General features: G+C 41.8%; 5 protein-coding genes across 8 annotated transcripts; 3 read left to right on the top strand and 2 right to left on the bottom strand.

The window, feature by feature from the left end:
* Nucleotides 1-2,493: 2,493 nt before the first annotated feature.
* TFAM (mitochondrial transcription factor A) lies at nt 2,494-3,826 on the top strand. Of its 2 annotated transcripts, XM_018010057.2 has the most exons (3): nt 2,496-2,733; nt 2,818-3,396; nt 3,466-3,826. In XM_018010057.2, exons 1-3 carry the CDS (start codon nt 2,669-2,671, stop codon nt 3,590-3,592), a joined length of 771 nt encoding a protein of 256 aa, XP_017865546.1. In that variant the 5' UTR covers nt 2,496-2,668; the 3' UTR covers nt 3,593-3,826. The 2 variants fall into 2 exon arrangements, with proteins under 2 accessions (XP_017865537.1, XP_017865546.1); XM_018010048.2 differs by having other exon boundaries at nt 2,494-3,396.
* A 2,384-nt stretch (nt 3,827-6,210) lies between these two features.
* On the bottom strand, nt 6,211-18,374 carry LOC108615455 (fatty-acid amide hydrolase 2-A). Of its 3 annotated transcripts, XM_018009960.2 has the most exons (5): nt 18,069-18,374; nt 17,870-17,936; nt 12,932-13,112; nt 8,308-8,355; nt 6,211-8,220 (listed from the first exon to the last, which is right to left on the bottom strand). In XM_018009960.2, coding segments are annotated over exons 1-5 (1,671 nt in total). In that variant the 5' UTR covers nt 18,070-18,374; the 3' UTR covers nt 6,211-6,846. The 3 variants fall into 3 exon arrangements, with proteins under 3 accessions (XP_017865449.1, XP_017865441.1, XP_089318698.1); XM_018009952.2 differs by lacking the exon at nt 18,069-18,374 and having other exon boundaries at nt 17,870-18,049; XM_089462572.1 differs by lacking the exons at nt 12,932-13,112; nt 18,069-18,374 and having other exon boundaries at nt 17,870-18,047.
* LOC108615476 (succinyl-CoA:glutarate CoA-transferase) lies at nt 15,038-17,434 on the top strand. Its single transcript, XM_018009984.2, has one exon. It carries the CDS (start codon nt 15,427-15,429, stop codon nt 16,756-16,758), a length of 1,332 nt encoding a protein of 443 aa, XP_017865473.1. The 5' UTR covers nt 15,038-15,426; the 3' UTR covers nt 16,759-17,434.
* Nucleotides 18,375-18,970: 596 nt separating the features above from the next.
* LOC108615531 (uncharacterized) lies at nt 18,971-19,561 on the top strand. Its single transcript, XM_018010083.2, has 2 exons — nt 18,971-19,216; nt 19,287-19,561. The coding sequence occupies exons 1-2, from the start codon at nt 19,061-19,063 to the stop codon at nt 19,359-19,361; spliced, it is 231 nt and encodes a 76-aa protein (XP_017865572.1). The 5' UTR covers nt 18,971-19,060; the 3' UTR covers nt 19,362-19,561.
* Nucleotides 19,394-20,897, bottom strand: LOC108615508 (uncharacterized). Its single transcript, XM_018010036.2, has 2 exons — nt 19,993-20,897; nt 19,394-19,910 (listed from the first exon to the last, which is right to left on the bottom strand). Exons 1-2 carry the CDS (start codon nt 20,743-20,745, stop codon nt 19,581-19,583), a joined length of 1,083 nt encoding a protein of 360 aa, XP_017865525.1. The 5' UTR covers nt 20,746-20,897; the 3' UTR covers nt 19,394-19,580.
* Between the last annotated feature and the right edge of the window lie 11 nt (nt 20,898-20,908).

The following is a 20,908-nucleotide window of genomic DNA, read 5'->3' as shown; positions in this document are numbered from 1 at the left end:
CTCAATTCCAGTAGCCGCTCACAGATGCGTACGCCCACTGTGCCGCCACTTAACAATGGGCATTTTGTGGCACTTCATTAAGAGCAGAGCTGGGCGCCATTACACAGCTGCGGGCAATGCGCTTAGGGCACCAATGACTATGGACTTAGTGTCAAATTAGTAACAGCAACAACAACCAAGCCAATGGGAGCAGCGGATGATGAACTCTGATGAACCTCCTAAGACGCTTATCAAACGTTGGCCCAAAGATGACTTGTCTTCTGCGCGCTGCCAGCGAAATTGAACCGCATTGAACTTTATATATTTTACGTTAATTCATTTAACAGCAATTTGGTAAGCTGGTGAAAACTTTTCACAGAAAAAAGTACATATGGAGATGATAGATAGATAGATATAGATATATATGTATATACAGGTACATATGTATATATCTTAATTCACACATTTCCGTCAACGTGCCGGGCCGCGGGCGAAATTAGAAAATCGCATGCTGTGCAGAGACTCTCTCTCTCTCTCTCTCTCTCTCTCTCTCTCTCTCTCACTCTCATCCGGGATTGATTGGAGTGGATGGCGTGTCAAATCAAAAATCAAAGTACCCGCAGTTATGTAACGCTGCAGTTATGCTAATTGAGAGCATCGCATCGAGAAGTCGAGTGAAAGCGTTTGCAGACGCCGCGCCGACACTTTGTTTGAATATTAATTTTACGTTGCAGTGGGCTTTAATTGGTATGCAAATGGCTAAAATAAAGCAAAAGAAAAAGAAAAACCAAAATCAAACAAAGCCCAAGACAAAGCAATTGGTAAAGCAGAAGCTCAATCAGCGCTGTTTGGGTCCACTCTAATCGTGCTGAGCCTCGTCTAGAAGGCAGAGACTCTCTCGCGGTTACCTCATCGAAATTGCAACAATTATGACTGAAACTGACGTCGCAGCTGGTGCAAATGAAAATCAATGAGGCGTCTTACAAAACGTGGCCAAGAGACCGCAGACCGCAGACCGCAGACTGAAGACTGAAGACTGAAGAGCGAGTGTTTGGCCACAGCTAAAAGTGGCACATAAAAAGAAAGTTCAGCAGCAGCGCACACAATGTATTTGTATTTATATTTATATTTGTCTTTGTATTTATTTCAGTTTCTGTTGTTGTAGTTGTTATTGTTTTTGTTTTTGTTTTTCATTTGTTCGTTGTTCAATTTGATTGCCTCCATCTGCTCTGGAGAGCATTTGATATGAGCTAAGCAAACGTTTTGCCGGCTGGCCAAACGACGACGCGTTGTCTTTTCTGGTTGTGGTAGCTGCTGTCATTGCCAGCGGACGACCCAAAGCACGTTCACATTCACCGAGGAAACGGTAGCAAGTCAAGTAAGCCGACTCATGTGCAAAATTTAAATGCAGCCGCCGCATTCAATGATCGCCTGCCTGGGCGAATCGAAACTCGTTATTTGTTCGGCGTTTGCTTTTCAGCTGTTTCTTTCCTTTATCGCGCGAAATAGCCAAACACAGCCCAAATTGCAACATTTGCCAGCGGCCACAAAGAATTTGTGTCAGTTGCTTGCACAATCAACCAAACACACGGATACATGAACACACACACACACTCACACACACATGCATACATAAATATATAAACAAAGTCGCGCCTTGGCGCAACGAGGGCCAACCAAAAATTGTTTGACCAGAAGAAGTAAAACAGCAATTCGCCAGGCCGTTACATAACCAGCGGCGACTGGGAGTTGGCCGAATCAACTGGGCTTGGCTAAGCGCACTTGACGGAAGTTGGAAAAGTGAATACAGACATATATCTTATATGCATTCCCATATGCATTCCCATAAAACTGTGATCGGGTCCGATGGGGAAAATGAGCAGTGAATTAGTTTTGGTGCGACAGCGTTGACGGGCTATGTGGAGTAAGCCAATAAGTAAATTGGCCAACAGCGAACCACAAATAATCAGACCAACAACAACAGCCGCATTAACAACTGACAGTGAACAACAATTGCTGGCGACAAATTGTCATGAGCCACAACACAACACAACACAACAACTGCAGCGCGTGTGCAGTAGAGCGAAAAACGTTTCAATATCCGGTTTTGGCCATGAAATTATAAATGCAGGATATCAAATTGAACTTGATTATATATATGAGCAGCTGCTAATATTCCATAAATTATAAGCACTGATTCAGTGGCAACAACTAACAGCTACTTTGCAGACTATTTAAGCAATTCAGGCTAAATTAATTCAATAAACTTTAATAAACTAAATTTCAATCGACATCAATTTCAATTTTCGCGCTTTTACTGATATCTATAGCTGTACTGCTTGCACATATCTTGCCATCGCACTCGCACACAGCAGAGCTGCTCAGCTTACAGCGCCCTCTTTGTGGAAAGACCACATAGTTGTATGTTTGAGTGGCGCCACCTAGACATTTACTTTTTACCCATCGATAACAAATATTAATAGTAATAGTATTTTATTTATTTTTAGCTAGCTACTATCGATAACATAAACAGCTGTGCAAATCAAAGCAACTCTAGAAAAAAGCCGCATTTTTTACGTAAACTTATTTTAGTTTGTAAATTCAACAAGTTATTAATGCGAAAGCTGTAAGAACAACGTGAAATTAGAAACATTTAAGAACTCAACTAATAGACAAAACCAATTACAAAATGATCTACACAACGACGCTACTGTCGCGAGGCTCCATCTTCGGGTCGCTAATAAGCAAAGTCAGGCAAGTTGTAGCCAAAAATCCAGTCACTGCTCATACAAATCAAATCAACAATGAAAATTTCACACCTACGCCAAAACCAAACAGACCCTTGGCCGCTGCCAGCCTGAGCAACAGCTCAGCGCTTCACTCCAAGACGCTGGAGGAGAAAATCGGTCTTCCGCCCAAGCCGAAGAAGCCGCTAACCCCATATTTTCGCTTCATGCGCGAAATGCGACCCAAGATGTTGGCCAAAAATCCTAGCATAAGCACCATTGAGGTAGTACGACAGCTATCCAAGAGCTGGGGGGAAGCTGATCCCAAGCTGAAGGAGCGCTTGCAATCGGAGTACAAAAGGGATCAGGAGCTCTATCTGGAGCAACGCACCAAGTACGACGCCACGCTTACCGAAGAGCAGCGTGCCGAACTCAAGCAGTTGAAACAGGACATCAACGATGCCAAGGAACGCAAACAGCTGCGCAAGCGTGTCAAGGAGTTGGGACGACCCAAAAAACCGGCCTCTGCATTCCTTCGTTTCATTGCCGTCGAGCGCACGAATACGCCACAAACAGAGAATCAAACGTACCGCGAATGGCATCAGAAGGCAACTGCCAAATGGACACGCCTCTCGGACGAAGAGAAGGGCGTCTATCTAAGCGAATCGCGCAAGGAGCTTGATCAGTACAAGTATTTATATCAATCTAGCCAAAGGTCAAAAGTCAATGCCCTCACTAATCATTTCATTTGCTTTTGCAGAAAAAACATTTCGATTTGGGAGGAGAAAATGATTCGCCTGGGCCACATCGACGTGGTGCGTCATGGCAATCTGATCGATCCGCCAGAGCCCAAGCCCCGCAAACTCCAAGCAACCAAAGAGAAGTAGTCTGACGTGTCCTCCTCCATCATTTGCCATCACATGATCACACATTTGGTTTTCTGTTTTTTAGCTTTTCATTTCTTGAAAATTTAATTTGTTAAGTGCTTTACTTGCGTTCATAACTATTATTAAATAAGTCATTTACTATATGCCAGTGAAATAATGCTGTAAGACTATTTTGAATAATCATTTCGAATTATGTAAATACCTTCGGCGACATGTATTAAATACTTAAAGAGACTTTAAAGCGTTTTTCAATGGAAGCTCTGCCTAAATTAACTGCTAAGTATTCATAAACCATATTTTCAAGTGCGGGAATATAATTATATTATAATACTGGTATATATTATAATATAATATATATACTTTAACCCATATAGCCTAGATTTCTGCAATTGTATGCTTTGAAAATGAATTTCCAAGGTATTCAAACATTATCTGATATTTTTTATTAATGAAAATAATCTAGCCTATCTTTAGAATAATACATATAAGGCAGTATGGCCTTTAATTAACTATTTCTTATCTAACAAAAAAAATTAAAATATTGTGTTTTAGTTCAAGTAATCGAAGTATACTCTAACTGTGAGTCAAGAAATTAAATTAAAATTAGACTTCAAATGTCACTAATTTTCGATTAGGATTATTGTCGACTTAATTGAGGAAATCTAAAATCAAGAATTTACTCATCGTGGTAATCTATTATTTTAATTCTTCAACTTTAAAGATTTCTTTTATTTCTACGGTATTTACTAATGGAGAAGCTTTCCTATTTTTTAATTCTATGAAAATTAATTATTAATTAAAAATTCAGAATCGCCTAAACGTGGCATAAAACTAATCTATTTGCCAGCTAAAGCAAACACGTGTTCGAGTCTTACGGGGTTAAGATCACACTTGATTTTCAGTTGATTTAACACGGTAATCGACACAATTTTAATCTATCTGTGTAGATCACGGTAAACAAATATGCATTAAATTTGTTACCTCAAATGCACAGAATAAAATGACCAAAAACTTAATTATATATGTATGTATGTATATAATGGTACAGTCAATCTGTCATGTATGTATGTGTATAAAATGACTTGGTTGATTTGATGCGGAGGCACAACTGCTCGCTGCTTGAGTCAGACTCGAAGTGAGCGAGCTGCTCGCTGGCCGGAATTGGGATAGGCTTGGCTGCAGACTGATGACAGCCATTTTCTGACACTGGAATGCTGCTGACTGGAATGGTCAACAGCTCGCTCACACGCTCTCAGTGGATGCATGTGTGTGTGCGTGCGTGAGTAGCATTGATAACGGCTTAAGTTTATTGCTGATCAATGAGCATACAATTTGTTACGCTCAGCATTTTGCTACAGTTGCTCCGGCTACACTTGGAAAAATTTTGGTTGACTGCAAGCAATGATAGGGAAAAGCACCAAATTTTCTAATATTGCTATAATTATTTATTTTTATTAATATTAATAAATTATGTAATTATTAAATTTATTGTGTATAATAGTATATTTAATAAACATTTGAAAAAGCAGCTTGTTAGGTACTCTTCACCCGGCAGGTAATTGTAGCTATTTTTGGTACATCTCGTACCATATGCAGCCACCGAATCTCTCTCTCTCTCACTCTCAATTTGTGTCTATACCACTTCCATTCAGCGCTGCTTGGCTGACTGCGCTCTCATTTTACAGACAGTTGGCCAACAGGTAGTCGCATTTAGCTGGCTTAAACAATATTCACTTTAACCCTCGTCTGCCTGCAGTAGAACTTTGGCTAACACACGCTATGAACTCCATGCTAATTATAACAGCCAAAATTTACAGCTCGTGTTAATTGTGCGCTGCAACTCGTTTCCAGTCGCATGGTCAAAGTGAGAAAAACAACAAACACACACACACACACACAGAACCAAATAAAAATATTTCATAGCTAAAAACTTTAATTTGGCCGCCACATTCTTTGCACAGAATTCAACTTACCTCCGATTTTTGGCCAAATAACACGTTCTGTGACAAAACTTAGAGCTGCCGAGCCGCAAGCACAATTGCGCAAGCCATTTTGGCTGAACCTTGAGCTACTCCAAAAGCTAAAAAAATAAATTTAAAAAAAATAACAGCAACAACTACATTTGAGATTGTCGAAAAGATCTAACTGTGCGCTAGGCTAGGCTAGGCGAGGCGCGCCTGGCCAATAAATCGAAAATCTGGTAGAAGCACTTTAGAGCCGCGTATTGATGATGCCTTGGCTGGCCAGGGGCAGGCGCTGCTGCATGCACTCAATATACATATGAATGTGCGCATGCATGTGTATGTCTGTTTGTATATATGTAACACTCACACACATGCAGCAGCTTTCAATGTTCTTTGCTGCGGCGCAGCCAGGTGGAACATGCATTTGTTTTGCGACTCTAGCAGTAGCTACTTATTAGCCAGCTTTGCGTTTTTTTGTTTGTCTGATGTTGCTTATTATAATCGTTATTAGCCCATAACAGCGCCTAGTTAGATACCTCCCCTCCCCTACCCCACCCGTCGCCGCCTGCCCTTACAGACTCTGCTGCCTGAACTGGAGGCCAAGCTGCTGCTGCCTAAATGCTTTTGCGCAAGAGAAATTCATAAAATATACAATTTTGGTTGATAAAATAAACTCACTTTTTTATTAACAATTTAGCTCAATGCAAAAATATATACATATATATATATATGTATATGCATATATCTGGTATACGTTTCAGTTAAATATTCACTCTTTTTTAATTTAAAATCAAAATTCAATTATATCCAATCGATAAGATCCCAATGTGAAGATACACATATCTTGATGTGCCTAAATAATACGCAATAGATGCTAGAAAAATGATATTATACATAGTTATGATCTATGACAGCTGCGGTCATCGTAACCTAGCGCTTAAGATCTAGCTGAATATATATATATACATACATACAATATAGATATCGAGTACATACAACAAGGAATTTTGGACAATTACAAAAGCAATAATTTAATACTCCGCAACTTTAACTAAAATGTGTGATGTGATTCCATGAATTCTCCTTATATGTGGGTGAATGGAAATAAAGATATAATTAAAGTTAGCCCCAACTCAACAAAACTATGAACAAAATCGGACATTTTTAGAAGTTTTCTTTGGGTTTCTCAATCGTGCTCGACACAGTCAGCTAAGGGTTCACCGAGGAATGGTATCAGAAATATCGATTTATGTGGATGCCGAATGATGCAATTAACTAGGCCGGCGCAGCTCAGCCGCGCTTGCTGCTCGACTGGGCGTGGCTGTGGCTATCCTCCGAGGGCGGACGCACCCAGCCGCCATAGCGGCGCTCCATTTCGCGCGCCACGGCCAGACAGAGATGGTCCTGGCCGGGATTGGCAACCACCTGGATGCCCATGGGCAGGTTGCGACGATCCAGGCCAATCATGCAGTTGGTGACGGGCAGGCCGAGCGTGTTGAAGATCGCCATGTACATCGGCTCCAGCAGCTTGTGGTAGATCTGGTAGTGTTGGTGCGCTGTGTTGGGGAATGTGGGGTAGAGGAAGACGCCGTCTGTGCCGAGCAGCTCCTTGAATTCAGTCTTGAGCGCTTCGATGATGCTGGCCAGATGCTTGTGCCGTGAATTGGGTATGATCTTCATGAAATTCTGCAGATGGCCGAAGATCACCGAGGGCAGGATGCTGTCCGAGCAGCCAAAGAAATACTTGACCGTCTCCTTGCACACTGTCTTGGGCTGCTCCCCCTCCTCGGTCTTGTGGTAGATGGTCTCGATGTTCTTCATGGTCAGCATGGCGGACAGCGAGATGTCCAGCGACCACTTCATCTTCCGTATGTTCACACGCTTCGCATTGAAGTCGCTGGCCACTCGATTGATGGCCGCATGCAGGTCCCGGCTGAGCGGCCGCATCATGCCCGAGGGACCGTCGTTGTCCATGAAGAAGAATCGGATGCCGTTCGCGCTGATCTCCTTGTCGAGCGTCAGCTTCGGCCCGGTCGGATCGCTCATGCACTTGAGCAGCAGCGGCAAGTCCTTGGCATAGCGTGTCATGGGCGCAATGGTAAAGAAGTCGCCCCACTTGGGAAAGTCGCTGGTCGGATGGTGGCCCCGAAAGGAGACCGCATACGGTGTGGGCTTGTGGCCCCAGATGCCGCTGAACATGGCCGGCAGACGCGAGGAGCCGCCAATGTCCGAGGTGAGGCCCAGCAGGGAGGCGCCACTCGCCAGCAGCGCCGCCTCGCCGCCCGAGGAGCCGCCTGGGGTGCGCTTCAGATCGTAGGGATTCTTCGTCTGGCCCGTGACATTGTTGTACGTCTCCCACAGCAGGCACAGCTCCGGCGTGTTGGACACCAGCAAGATGATGCCGCCGCAGCGCTTGATCTGCTCCACGACGGGCGCGTCCGCCTTGGCTATCTGCGGGGTCTTGAAGACGCGGCCCGCCTGGTTGGTCATACCCTTGACAGCGATGCTCTCCTTGACCGTGACCGGTATGCCCAGCAGCGGCGTATGCTCCTCCATGGACTCGACGCTGTTAATGCCCATGGCAATCACATTGTCAATCTCGCGCGCCTCCTCCAGCGCCTCCTCAAAGCGATCCTGCACAATCGCGTTGATCAGCGGATTTACCTGTGAATCACAGAGCATAGACACACACACACACACACGCACACCTGTTAAGCATTAGTCGGCCAATCTATTGCGTGTCTCCATTACCTGTCGACATCGTTCGATGTATGCCTCAACGACTTCTTCGCTCTTAATCTGCAAAGAAATAAAAAAGAGCTCGCTGATCATTTCCGCATTAGCTAGACTTTAACATTTCCATTTTGTGTGTGAGCACATTTGATCAATGTTTCATTGCTCCATTCTTGTCGCTTAATTGTTTGTGAGAACCGAGCGACGGCACAAAAGCAATTTACGTTAAATTAAAATCAATAAAAATTCACAATCATGCAGCACCCGCCAATTGTCTGCCTGCCAGAGAAGGAAAGAGAGAGCGAGAGCGACAAGAATGCGAATGCCTCAGCGTACGACGCGGCGTATGAGTAATGTGCGGATTTTCAATTGCTTATTGCGTAGGGCCAGCAGGAGGCTTGGGGGTGGGGCCAGGCTGGACTCTATTGAATATATGAAACACACTCACATAAATAATGTATACTGAGCATGGCTGAGTTGTTAATCAAGCATCTCAATCCAAATTGAGAAACAAGTAAAGTTATTAGCTCTTACTTGATATATATATATATATATATATCTGATACAATATTTATAGCTGAAAGTGAGCCGTCTAATTCGAGTTGACATTCCCACAGCTGCCTGCAATTCGTTTCAATGCCTGAATTAATTTCTCAATAAGTTGAAGCGCAGTGCAATTGAAGGCCCGAAGTGCTCGATACGCAGTTACCTCTAGCTAATCATACGTTCGTATGCAAACGAAGATCGTCTCAGAGCTATCATTAAATTAAATTTAAGGCTACTCGACTTTTCAATGATATCCAGTGCACTATTAAATCAGTTGCGGCCACAGCTCAAACTCAGACGCGAACTCAAGTTTTGTGTGTATCTAGGTAGCTCACTACCTGGGGCTGCAGCATGCGTGAGGTGTTGTAAGTAGCCAGGTGTTGTAAGTGGTTACACAGAGCACAGGTTGAAGACTCAGTGTGATGAAGGCAAACAATCGAAGCTATTGAAACATAGTCGAGAAGAAAAGAAAAAATTCCAAAAATTCGGGTTGTAAAAAGAAAAATGGGTTTTCTATTTACTAGTAACTAGCTGTATATACCCTTTTATACAAGCTATATTTCTAATTGTGAAATGCTAATATTCTACATAGCACCAACTAAAGAAACCTGTTAAAAAACGGTATTATTTGAGTATGATATTATGATTCTTCAACTAATAAGTTTCATAGTTATAGAAAATAACTTTAAATATGACAAAATAAATAATTCTCACAGTTCTTAGCTACTTGCTTCGTACCTTGAGATCAAAGATATCTGAGTAAAATGTAAACCAATTGTTTGTCATACATAATGATCCCCATCAAACAAATTAAATTGTAAAATTAGATTTAGTTGTTCTTCATATAAAACATTTACAAAATGTAAGAAGAAGAGATATCAAAAGTGTCTAGATCGCATCAGAATAATAAGTAAATGGAGGCCGTTAATGGCCTGGGAAATCTGCAGTTCTGTCTTTCAAAAGGGTATTGAACTTAAACGACATTTCCATTCACTTGTCTCTTGTTGTAATTGTTGATAAAGCGTAAGTGAAACATGCAATGTAAACGCGACACACAGACACAGATTCGGCAGCTGCACATATACATACATACATGCAGACGCATGTGTACATATGTACATATATACATGTATATAAACAGATAGCTACATATATCAAACTAAAGTCTAAAGGAAAGATAAACAGAAGGAAAAGCGAAACAGAAAACAAGTTTAGGCCTCAGTTGGTCAGTCGACTATGGCAATACCTCGCAGTGTGCTGTGTATATGTGTGTGTATCCATGTAAGTGTGTGAGTAGTTGTGCGTGTGTATTAGTGTCGTGCAGCTGAGAAGCTTTACGTGCTCTGCTTTAGTTATTTGTGCTGTGCGTGTTCGTGTTTCGTATACGTGAGCCGAGAGAGACAGAGATAGCGAGAGAGAGAGAGAGAGAGAGAACAATTCAGCTGTTAGCTACGATTGATGACTGACAGAGCGAACATCATACATACATACATATAACTGATAGATATCTATGTACATATACATAAATTGAAATATACATAAATTGAAATATAATTTGTCTTGCAAAATACTTAAGCGTCAATTATACAAATGATTCACGCTACTTAAGAATGGACTTCGAATAGACTTTAGCATAATAAATCTGCAATGAACATATCTCAGATCTTGTGCCCGCTTATTGTTTAAATAAATCTCAATTTGTGCAGTAATTAAGCAAAATGTTGTCGCAGTTGTCTCGGCGATGACCCGACAATGAACACTCATACATACAAACAAGTATATACGTATTTATCTAGACAAAGGCACGCATAGCTAATGCGACAACAGCAGCTACTTTGGACAGAAACAAATACACAAGAAACAACAATTTTTTAATTGTTTTAAAAAATTTGCGTAAACGTAATGAAGCAATCGCTTAAGCACTGACAATGAAACACAAATAAAAACACAAAAGAAAAAAATAAAATATTAAAATTATAATAAAAATATTGCATTAAAATGTAGTTAAACATTTATATGAACAAGCGAATCAACTATAAAAAATTACAATAAAATTTAATAAAAACAAAGTAAGGCGAATTTAAAGAAATACGACTGCACGTGTAACTGAGCGTGTGTAAGTGTGTAAGTGTGTGCCTGTGATAGTGTGTGTGTGTGTGTGTGTGTGTGAGTGATTCGATAAGGTCTGTCAAGTCATGACCTTAAGTGCGTTGTGTGTGGATGTGGACCAATGAACGCAATGAATCTTACAGAGCACAACAAACCGGGCTAAAGAAGCCCAAGCAACAACAACAACAGCAGCAACAACAACGGCAACAACATCATTATCAACAACAGCTAGTACAACAACATTTACAACTACAATAAAACATAACCAGCCCAGAGCTTGCAATTATTTATGAGCACATGTGTGTGATGCATGTGTATCTATCTATGTAAGTATGTATTTCGCAGATACTCTTTATGTTTTCAGTACATAAATTCGTCATCTCGTCTCACTCGACGTCTATCCGTGTCTCTGTCTGTGTGCGCAATTTGAGGTAGTTACCAGATGTTATTGATATGGCCAAGATATATTTATATGTATGTGTGCATGTAGCTGCAGCCAAGCAAACTCTCTAGGCCGCGGTTAGCTAACCAATTTGACGTATTGCTGCTCTGACTGGGATTTCTACAGGCCGATTTTGAAACAGCGCCAACTGCGGCTCAAAGAGTTTGCATACATATAATAAAATGCTTTGTTTCAATTGAGATTAGGATGAGTAATGTATGCTATAAGTCTCGGTCAGCTAATTGATGAAATGCAATTGCGAATGAATGCCAAAAAAAAGGGGAACAGACAAAACGAAATGTAATGGAAAATTTATAGAAAATGTTAAAAGTTTTTATGCTATGAATGTTTAAAAACCATAAACTGAAAGTAAAAGCTGAAGATGTTTTAAGAATTCCAATGAGTTCCCTAAATATATATGAAGCAAAAAGATCAAGTAAGATAAATTTAACCAAATCTGAGATTTCCTTGTTTTCTCCTCTAAGCATAAAGTGGGCATCATAAGGAAATTTATAAGCTATAAAGAATCCTCTCTAAGTATACACATATATATTCTTAACGAGCTGAGGCGATATGGTCATATCCGTCCGTAATTTATAGAATGATGGGTAATCAACTGGGTTCGGGGTATCCTCTAGTCGAGAAGACTCAACTGGAGCACTCTTACTTGTTTTATTTATCAGGTATCTTGAGTTTTGTATGATACAGCACTACTATTTAAATGAACACACTTGTATGATTAGGTCTGCCCTGTAGGATAACCTACGTGATTTAATTTAAGTGTCATACAATACTATATACCCCATTTTCTTAAAAGTGATCTTTAGCCCAATCTAGTTTTGAGCATATGTCGTATAATTTATGAAGAGCAAAGGTTCTGACATAGTTTAAACACGTCGTAAATGTTTAATTTTATAATTAAGTAAATAAAAAAACGAGAGTCCTCGAAAAAAATATTTTACTAGGAATTGAATCTAAATATTTCTTGACTTCATTTATATATATATTTATATAAGTATATTATTTATAATATATTTATTTATATATACCTTTTTTCCGACTATTTAGTCTGCTTTAAATGTTATGTAACTTCTTCAACAACCAAAAAAAAAAAAAAAAAATACATTTTTAAAGTAGTGTCATGATGTTAAAGGCGATCACCTCCATCACCTGCGAGTCATTTTAGCTGACCAGTGTTGGTCAGCGGCAACAAATTGCCTCAGCTTTGCCACAAAGTCTCTAATGGATGTGGCAAGCGCTGTGAGTGGCCTCTCTTGTCGTTAAATTGGCATTAAGTGGACAGTGGATTGAAAGCCCCAAAACACATATGGCCCCAGCGCCTGTCACAGCCTCAAGCCATTGCTCGAGGCTCGCCTGTCTGTCTATTGATATTTTACAAGATATTGCCAATTTTAAGGTGCGTTCGATTGAAGCATACACACATACATATATACCCACAATTGCACATATGCACATGTAAGTACATATATAAACACACGCATGTGAATGTGTGTGCGTTTGTGTGTTTGTGTTAGGTGTACTTACCTTTCTGTTGCGAATCAGCTTGGCTAGATCGACGGCAGGTATCTCCAGCAGGTGACTGCGTATGGGCGGCAGCTTGCGTCGAATTACCTTGATGTTGGTGTAGCGGCTGTAGGGCACCACAAACCAGCTGAAGACAATCATGGCCGAGCGCAGGAAACGGCGCATGATGTACCCCAGGATCCTGGAACACAGTAGGACAGCAATTTTGGCGGCTTTGCGTTAAACGGCTTCAAAGTGAAATTATTTCAAATTCGAGTATATATATATATCTAGATATCTAGATGTATATATAAGTATATATAGATGGTATCCAATAGATACAAGTGAACAGGTTGGCCAACAAGCGAAAGGATTGTGCAATATGCAGCTGGTCTGCAATTGCATCGGCTGCGACTGCAACTGCAACTGCAACTACGACGACGGCAGCGACGGCAACGGCGACGGCGACGGCGACGTTGGCAGCGACTGCGGCGGCTGCTGCGATTTGCGCTTGCACAACTCAACACACGACTCGAACTCGAATTCGAATTCGCTGTTTTGGCTCGAAAACTGGCGATGGCTTAATACTTTATTTTTTCGTTTTTACTATTTTTCTCTATTTTTGGTCAGTTGGCTAATAGCTGTTGGCAAAACACTTTCTTGAGCGCGACTGCATCTCAATCTAGTTGCGGCAGCGATTGCATGTATCTAACCGAATTTGTATGCGCTGCAAACGCATGCGTAACGTATCACTGGCTTTCATTTTGCTACACTATATTTTTGGTTGTGTTGTGTTTTGTTTTGTTTTGATTTGTGTTTTGTTTTGTTTCTGTTATTGTCAGATTTATTACATTTGTAACCGATCGCAGCGAATTGAGACGAACGAACGAACCGATGCGAACGACGCGCGCTAAGCAAATAAATGAGCATCCAGCGCAGCGCATAACATTTAAAGCTCTGCTTGGCTCGTTCGTAAGCTGCGCTCACGCTCGCTTAGTCGAAAGCTCGAACCGGTTCGTCTGCTGTGTGACGCTCTCTCTTCAAACTGCATCCGCTCTTAGGTTCGGCTTTCTAGTTCTTTTGTGAATCCCATTCGTTCTGCGGAAATGCAATCAGCGAAAACTGACAGAACTAAAAGCGATTTCTGTTGCATCTTAAAAAAATGGAATCAAACAATAAAGTAAGCTTGTTACTTATGCAATTTTCTTAGAATTTCATTAGTAATGCAATTTAATTTGCTCAACTATATCTTTATCGGGTATTGCGTCAGTTGAGCTAATGACTTGAAATGCTTCCTGCTAACCTGCAATTAGACGAACTTATGAACTTCGATTTATTTGCATTTGTTGTTATTAGTGCAGTGTGAAGACTCAGACAAGTTTTCCTTTGGACTGTTTGTTAATTATACAGATTATAAGCAATCGACACACGAGTTATGTCAATGTCGTAGGTATATGAGAAAAAGGCTTCGAAACTGAAAGTGAGATCATCGGGAGAAAAGGGAAAAAGGTTCCCAGTTGCATATTGAATTCAGCTGAAAGTAAACTAAAATGTTTACCCAAATAAACAAATAAGTAATATGAAGGCATCTATATATATAAATCTATAAACAAATTGTGGGAGACTGCGATTTTAAAGGCAGATATTTTTGGGCGGTCATGCTGCATATTTAATGGCAATTTAGAAAATTTTTTTGTTTGCTTTGTAAATATTTTAAATGTTTACTATTTAGCTGTCTACGAGATAAGAATTGTTTTTTAATTGCGCAACCATTAGGGCTTATAGCATTTAAGCCGGCCAATTTAGAGTTCTGTGCATTAACAAAAAATATATAATTAAAGTACTTTGGGAATGTGCCCAAATTTAGATGCTTCCTAATGTTTTAAATTACAGAGTCTCAACTTGAGATCACGCAAAATGTTCAAGTAAAGAAAACGAAAAGGTAATCTTATTCTTTTTTCTGATCGTTTAGGACTTTGGCTCTTTAAGGGGGAAAAAACACGAAGCTGGTTTTATATGATATTTATGATTCTTTTGGTTCAAGGCGGGAAAGTACCAAGGTAAATGGTAATAATAAAGCGGAAGATGTAAAAATAGTTGTGTAATAATTAAGGAACATTCCGAGAGCAACAAGCGAAGGGAAACGAACTCGAGAGAGCGCCAGCTTAGTTAGTTATCTGCACTTAAATGATAAACAAGCTATTATCGTATATGCTAGAAACAGTATATAGAAATGGAGCTAAGAGAAACTAAAAGATAGAGAGAGAGAGTGAGCACGCTCCACTAAGAGCGAATGGTGGGCGATGTTTTAAGAAAGCTCTCATATGTCAGCTGTGCTTGTTTCAGTGGCTGCTGAGCAGTTGACTGGAAAACTTTCCGTTTGGAATACTGGCGTAGTGCAGAAGAACATAAACAACAACAGCAACAACGACAACAACAACAACAACAACAACAGAGAAAGTGACTGTCAACAGCAAAGCAAATAATAATTGATTGGAAATAAACAGTTACTCACGATGGCTATGTGGTTACAACGTTTACGACTCTCATGTGCTGTCGGCGCAGCTCGTCAAAGCTTACGAAGCTTTGCCGCTGCCAGTGAGAATAAAAACAGCAACAGCAACAACAATAACCTTGACGCTTCTCCCATAGATGAGCGACATCCGTTGCGGGGTGTGCGTATTTTAGATCTCACGCGCATCATCGCTGGACCCTACTGCACCATGGTGCTGGCCGATCTGGGTGCCGAGGTGATAAAGGTGGAGCGGCCCCATTTCGGCGATGAGGCGCGCAAATGGGGCCCGCCATTTCTAGAGAAGAGCGGCGATGCGGCTTACTTTCTAGCGCCCAATCGCAACAAGCAGAGCGTCTGCATTGACATGAAGCGTGGCAGGGATCTGATGCAGCAGTTGGTCAGCAAGTGCGATGTGCTCGTGGAGAACTATGTACCTGGCACCCTGGAGCGCTACGGTCTGGGTTATGAGCAGCTGCGGGAAGCGAATCCACGTCTGATCTACTGCACCATCAGTGGCTATGGATCGGTGGGTCCCTATGCCAAGCGACCGGGCTATGATGTGATTGCCTCCTCCATGGGCGGTCTTTTGCATATCACGGGCCAGCCTGACGGGCCTCCCAGCAAGGTAGGCGTCGCTGTAACAGATGTGGCAACGGGTCTTTATGCACATGGCGCCATTCTGGCCGCCCTGCTGCAGCGGGAGCGCACCCAACGCGGCCAGAAGATCGACGTGGATCTGCTGTCCACGTGCTGCTCGCTCTTGATCAATGTGGCCAGCAACTACCTGAACGCCGGCACAGAGGCCAAGCGCTGGGGCACTGCCCACTCCAGCATTGTGCCCTACCAGAGCTTCAAGACGGCCGATGGCTACCTCACGCTGGGCGCCGGCAGCGATGCCCAGTTTGTGGAGCTGTGCAGCCGCCTGAACATCGAACCGATCGCCCTCGATGCCAAGTTCAAGACCAACAAGGATCGGGTCAAGAATCGCGAAGAACTAGTCAATTTGCTTGCCAAGATCCTGGCAAGCGACTCGTCCAGGAACTGGATGCGTCTCTTTGAGGGCGCCTCCTTTGTGGTGGGGCCCGTCAACAGCATACGCGAGGTGTTTGAGGATGAGCACATCCAGGCCATAGGCCTGGTCAAGACTCTGCCACATCCGCGCGATGGCAGCGTCAAGGTCGTGGGTCCGCCGGTCGTCTACAGTGAAGCGCGCAACGATGCACGCACCGCTCCGCCCATGCTCGGCGAGCACACAGATAAGGTGCTCGCTAATCTTCTAGGCTATGGAGCTGAGCAAATTGCCGAGCTTCGCAGTAAGGGTATCATTCAGTAAAGGATTCTCCCGAGATCCTATTACATACATATGTAAATATGTATATATGAAAATAGCCTAATTACATAGAGAAGAGCTTAAAGCTTGGGTCGCCTGCCTTACGTCTATTAGAAATTTAGCTAATAACTGTTCATTATACAAAATTAACTTTTTAATATTTCATATTTTTATTTTCTTATTTCTTTATATTAAAGTCAAATATTGACAGAACACTATAAACCTCTTAAAGATGGATCTACAAAAATAGTCGAACTTATATACCATGTAGACATTTCGTAAATAGTCATTCAGTTTAATTGCTGTTAGCGTAAAAGTACAATATATATATTTGGAAAAGGTCAGAGGGCGACTATATCGAAGATCTTTGTAATATATTTGCAATGAAATTTGTTCAGTTTCATGTAAGATCTTAACTCAGGATTTACCAGGCCTACTAAGCTATACGACTAGCCATACCAATACATCTGCATACACATTAAGAAGTAAAGCTGACAATACATACATATATCGGTGAAAAATAAGAATTTTATAAAATTCAAAAATGGTCTTGAAGGTAGTAGTTAAATTTCAGCTGACGTAACATGAAGTAAACATTTGTTTTATAAACATGTGTATATTTAGTTCGATATCAAATAAACTTGTAAACATGGGCAATTACAGCATAGAATGTATAGAATTTTGATGTTTACATATAGTTAAAAATTTTTCGTCTGAATTTATATTAATCTTTGTTCCAATGGGCGACAACGTATATACGACACTAATCGCAGCAGCAGCTCGACTTGATATGCCGGTAAGAGCAGTACTTGAAGAGATACGACTTATCAATAACACACAATCGACACACTGGCGTACACCCACCCACACACACACACATGCTCAGTTTCAACGGAATCATATTTCGTGGGCTGACCGAACGCGACGCGAGAAGCTTATTATTGTCATGTTCTATGGCATTATGCTGGCCCTAGTTCTCAACATTATTGGCTGGATGGCGTTCATCTGTGTCTTCATGCAGCACGACAAATACTCAGCATATCGAGGCAAGGGTGCTCCAGTCGATGGACACAATGCGACAAGCAGTTACCGAGCACTCGGCTAGTCCACTTACCCGTCTTGCAGAATGGCTTCTAAGTGAAGGCGCACGCAGGCGATTATCGATTTTAGCAAACGCAGCACTGTGCTCACCCGCCACAGGAACATGGAAATGGGGAGTGAATGCGAGTGGAAACGAACATGGAAATAAAAACATAGAATTTGTAAGGACACAAGGACGGCAACGAGAAGACCAACTAAAGCGCGCAACTCACTTTTATTTACTCCCTTGAATTTTGTTTCGCTCGTTCGCTTTCGTTACTTTTCTGTGTGTGCGTTTCTTTTCTCGCTGCGACGAGCGCGCTAGCTTTGTTGTGAATAGGCTGCGAGCTCTGCCTAAACTAACTCTAGACGGAGACAGTGCAGTGCCGCTGCCGCTGACTGCATTACTTATATTTTATTTGTATTTATTTTTAATACTGGCGCTGCTGCTATTGCTGTTGTTATTTTTTTTGCACAAACACTACGACAACTAACACCTGCTATGCGCTCTAACCCCCACTGCAAACTCGGATGTACCTTGTACTTTACCCAGAAATTCCATTGATTACGTGTTCTATGCTCCTCTATGCTCTTTCTGAGGGCAGCATACGTGGGACAAAGACAGAGATAGAAAGACCTGGGTGAGGTCGAGGGTAAAGATGAATAATTATGGGAACGAAAACACTTGGCTCTTTAATTACACAGTATATGTATGCATGTGTGTGTGCGCACATAACCGCAACAGTTGACAACAATTTGGTCACAGGTAAATTTACGACGGAGAAATAATTGCACAGCCGAAAGACCAAATCTTTCAATATGTTAACATCAGAGCTTTGCTTTCATTGATATGTAATACATATTGACTCAAGTAGGAACATACAGTAAAATTTCTTTTTATGTAAATTTGTAATCTAGCTGCATTAACATTTTGAGACCAGTGCCCAGTACCCAGTGCTGCTAAAATTGCATATATTATTTCTCCAAAAAAAAAAAAAAGGCTTGTGAATAAAATTAAATTATTCAAAAGTATTAAAGTATTCAAAAGTAAATATTTATGCGCCCTTATTATTATGGCGCTGCCACCTATTATTGTAATTTATTGGGCATTTTTAGTGCATTTATCGAAATTTAGTTATCGATTTACTGTAGATGTCATCGCTATGCACAAATATGTTAAATAATAACAATAATCGAGAGCCTGTCATAATTTGTTAAAAAAAAAATGCCGACCACACCGAAGCCTTCATTTGTGTCCCGCAATCTAGTTGCCATTGTGATGGTACCCAGCCTGATTGCCGTTCACTTTGGCTGGAACCTATTACAGGATAATCGAAAGTTGGTGGCCGCGGAGGAACAAATTGATCTGCCTCCCGTTACGGTAAATGGAATATAAGCTGATAAATCAGAGGAGGAATGCGAATATATATCTATTATAAGTAATCTTGCAGTTTGCTAAATATGCGTGGAAGCGATTGACCGGAAATAATAGTGGTGCTGCAGCTGAGAAGAGTGACTCGGATTGAGCGCGGGAATTACAAATTGTGCGCAGACCAAACTTGTTAAAAACTATTTATTGCATGCAACTGATGCAGTAATTAAATCTACAATAAACATTAAACGTTAATATACAAGCTAACATAAACGGACGACGTACGTACAACACATACATATACATATGCTTATGTAAAATAAAATTAAGTAGACCGAAAGCGTCTGAAACTAATTTACAATATATTAATTAATTATTGCGCCAGCGACGAATTGACTGTGAGATTGTCGAGCTGTGCATTGAAGAGGACATCGCTGATGAGCTTCTCGGCAATGATGCGTTGCGTGTGATTGATGGACCGCAACTTGCTGGCCACATTTACCCCAATCGCATCGTATTCATCCTCGTGCCTGTGTGTGGTGGCGGGCGCTGTCGTCGTGTACGCTGTGGTTGGCGCACTGCCAAATAGCGGCTGGTAATGATCCCGTCCAATCTGTATGGTCGGCACGGGCTGAGCATGTCCGTTGGCCTGATGGTGCAGATGCTGTAGCTGCTGTTGGTGATGTTCAAGCGAATTGACCGCCTGCCAAGCAGATTGACAGAGAGAGAGAGAGAGAGAGGGAGAATATTTAGTATATTCTAAATATAATATTTCCAACACTCACCTGTTGTATCTCGCGCTGTGAATTGGAGTCGAGCGATGTTATTTCTAACACCTTCACGGCATGCCCGCCTGCAGCAGCTAACGAGGATTGTGCAGCGTTGGCCTGGGCAACTAGTCGCTGGTGCGCCTCTGCCACCTCGTTGTGTGTCTGATGTGATTCGTCTTTTACCAGTGTGACACAATCCGCTGGAGTCACCGAGATGGTGCTCAGCGTGGCGCCCTGACTACTGACTACAACATTGTTGGTGCCGACCGCAGCCACCTCTGCCTCAACTTCATCGCTGGCATTGGGCACGATGGTTTCGATATGCTGTGACTGAGGCGTATGGTGTGATTCCTCCTCGTAGTCCATCGAGTCCTCGTCATCAAAATTGATGTGCAGCTCTCGTTTGGGCTTGCCGGCCAGTTCGTTTGAATGGCGTTTGGGTTTGTGGTCGGCTATGAAGAGCAGCTTGTCGTAGTACCAAAGGCGTGTCTCGTAGTCGGATTTGGTGCTGGATTTGCGAAACTCGCGACGAAATGCGGACCGTAGCGAGTTAATCTTTCTAACAACCATCGCGCGGTCTGGATTTGGCTCGACTTCTTTTAGTTTTTCTACTAATTTGTCGTAGGCTTTATTTCTGGCGGCGTGATTGCTGTAGTCATGGTGCTTCGGCTGCCAGAGACACTCCTCCTCCTGATACTGTTCAATGAACTCAGTAAGCCAGTGTCGTGAATACGATCGCAAGTCGTTATTTATGTTCGACACATTCATTGTTTTCCTTTTTGTTTTTGTATATCTTTATACTTTGATATTTTTCTGTTTTTCTCCAAGTGCGTCTTACGTGAAGTTGGTTGCTGCAACCGCGGAATAGTATTGCCTGATTCGTGGTAAACGCAACACTATTTCAACGATGTGGTAGCTCTCTGTGCATTGG

The sequence above is a fragment of the Drosophila arizonae genome, chromosome 2 (genome assembly GCF_054131065.1).
Source record: "Drosophila arizonae isolate 15081-1271.41 chromosome 2, UAZ_ARI_1.0, whole genome shotgun sequence".
Taxonomy (NCBI): Eukaryota; Metazoa; Arthropoda; class Insecta; order Diptera; family Drosophilidae; genus Drosophila; species Drosophila arizonae.
Note: the sequence above shows the minus strand (reverse complement) of the source record. Positions and strands in the feature narration are given on the sequence as shown.

Excerpts from the sequence above, each read along its gene's own strand:
- TFAM (XM_018010048.2), top strand. The coding sequence starts at position 2,669 with ATGATCTACACAACGACGCTACTGTCGCGAGGCTCCATCTTCGGGTCG. Across the intron at positions 3,397-3,465 it reads AAGGAGCTTGATCAGTACAA|AAAAAACATTTCGATTTGGG; the intron begins GTATTTATATCA and ends TTGCTTTTGCAG.
- LOC108615476 (XM_018009984.2), top strand. The coding sequence starts at position 15,427 with ATGGCTATGTGGTTACAACGTTTACGACTCTCATGTGCTGTCGGCGCA.
- LOC108615455 (XM_018009952.2), bottom strand. The coding sequence starts at position 17,961 with ATGTTCCTGTGGCGGGTGAGCACAGTGCTGCGTTTGCTAAAATCGATA. Across the intron at positions 13,113-17,869 it reads GAAGCCATTCTGCAAGACGG|GATCCTGGGGTACATCATGC; the intron begins GTAAGTGGACTA and ends ACTGTGTTCCAG. Across the intron at positions 8,356-12,931 it reads AGCTGATTCGCAACAGAAAG|ATTAAGAGCGAAGAAGTCGT; the intron begins GTAAGTACACCT and ends ATTTCTTTGCAG.
- LOC108615531 (XM_018010083.2), top strand. The coding sequence starts at position 19,061 with ATGCCGACCACACCGAAGCCTTCATTTGTGTCCCGCAATCTAGTTGCC. Across the intron at positions 19,217-19,286 it reads TTGATCTGCCTCCCGTTACG|TTTGCTAAATATGCGTGGAA; the intron begins GTAAATGGAATA and ends GTAATCTTGCAG.
- LOC108615508 (XM_018010036.2), bottom strand. The coding sequence starts at position 20,745 with ATGAATGTGTCGAACATAAATAACGACTTGCGATCGTATTCACGACAC. Across the intron at positions 19,911-19,992 it reads CACAGCGCGAGATACAACAG|GCGGTCAATTCGCTTGAACA; the intron begins GTGAGTGTTGGA and ends TCTGCTTGGCAG.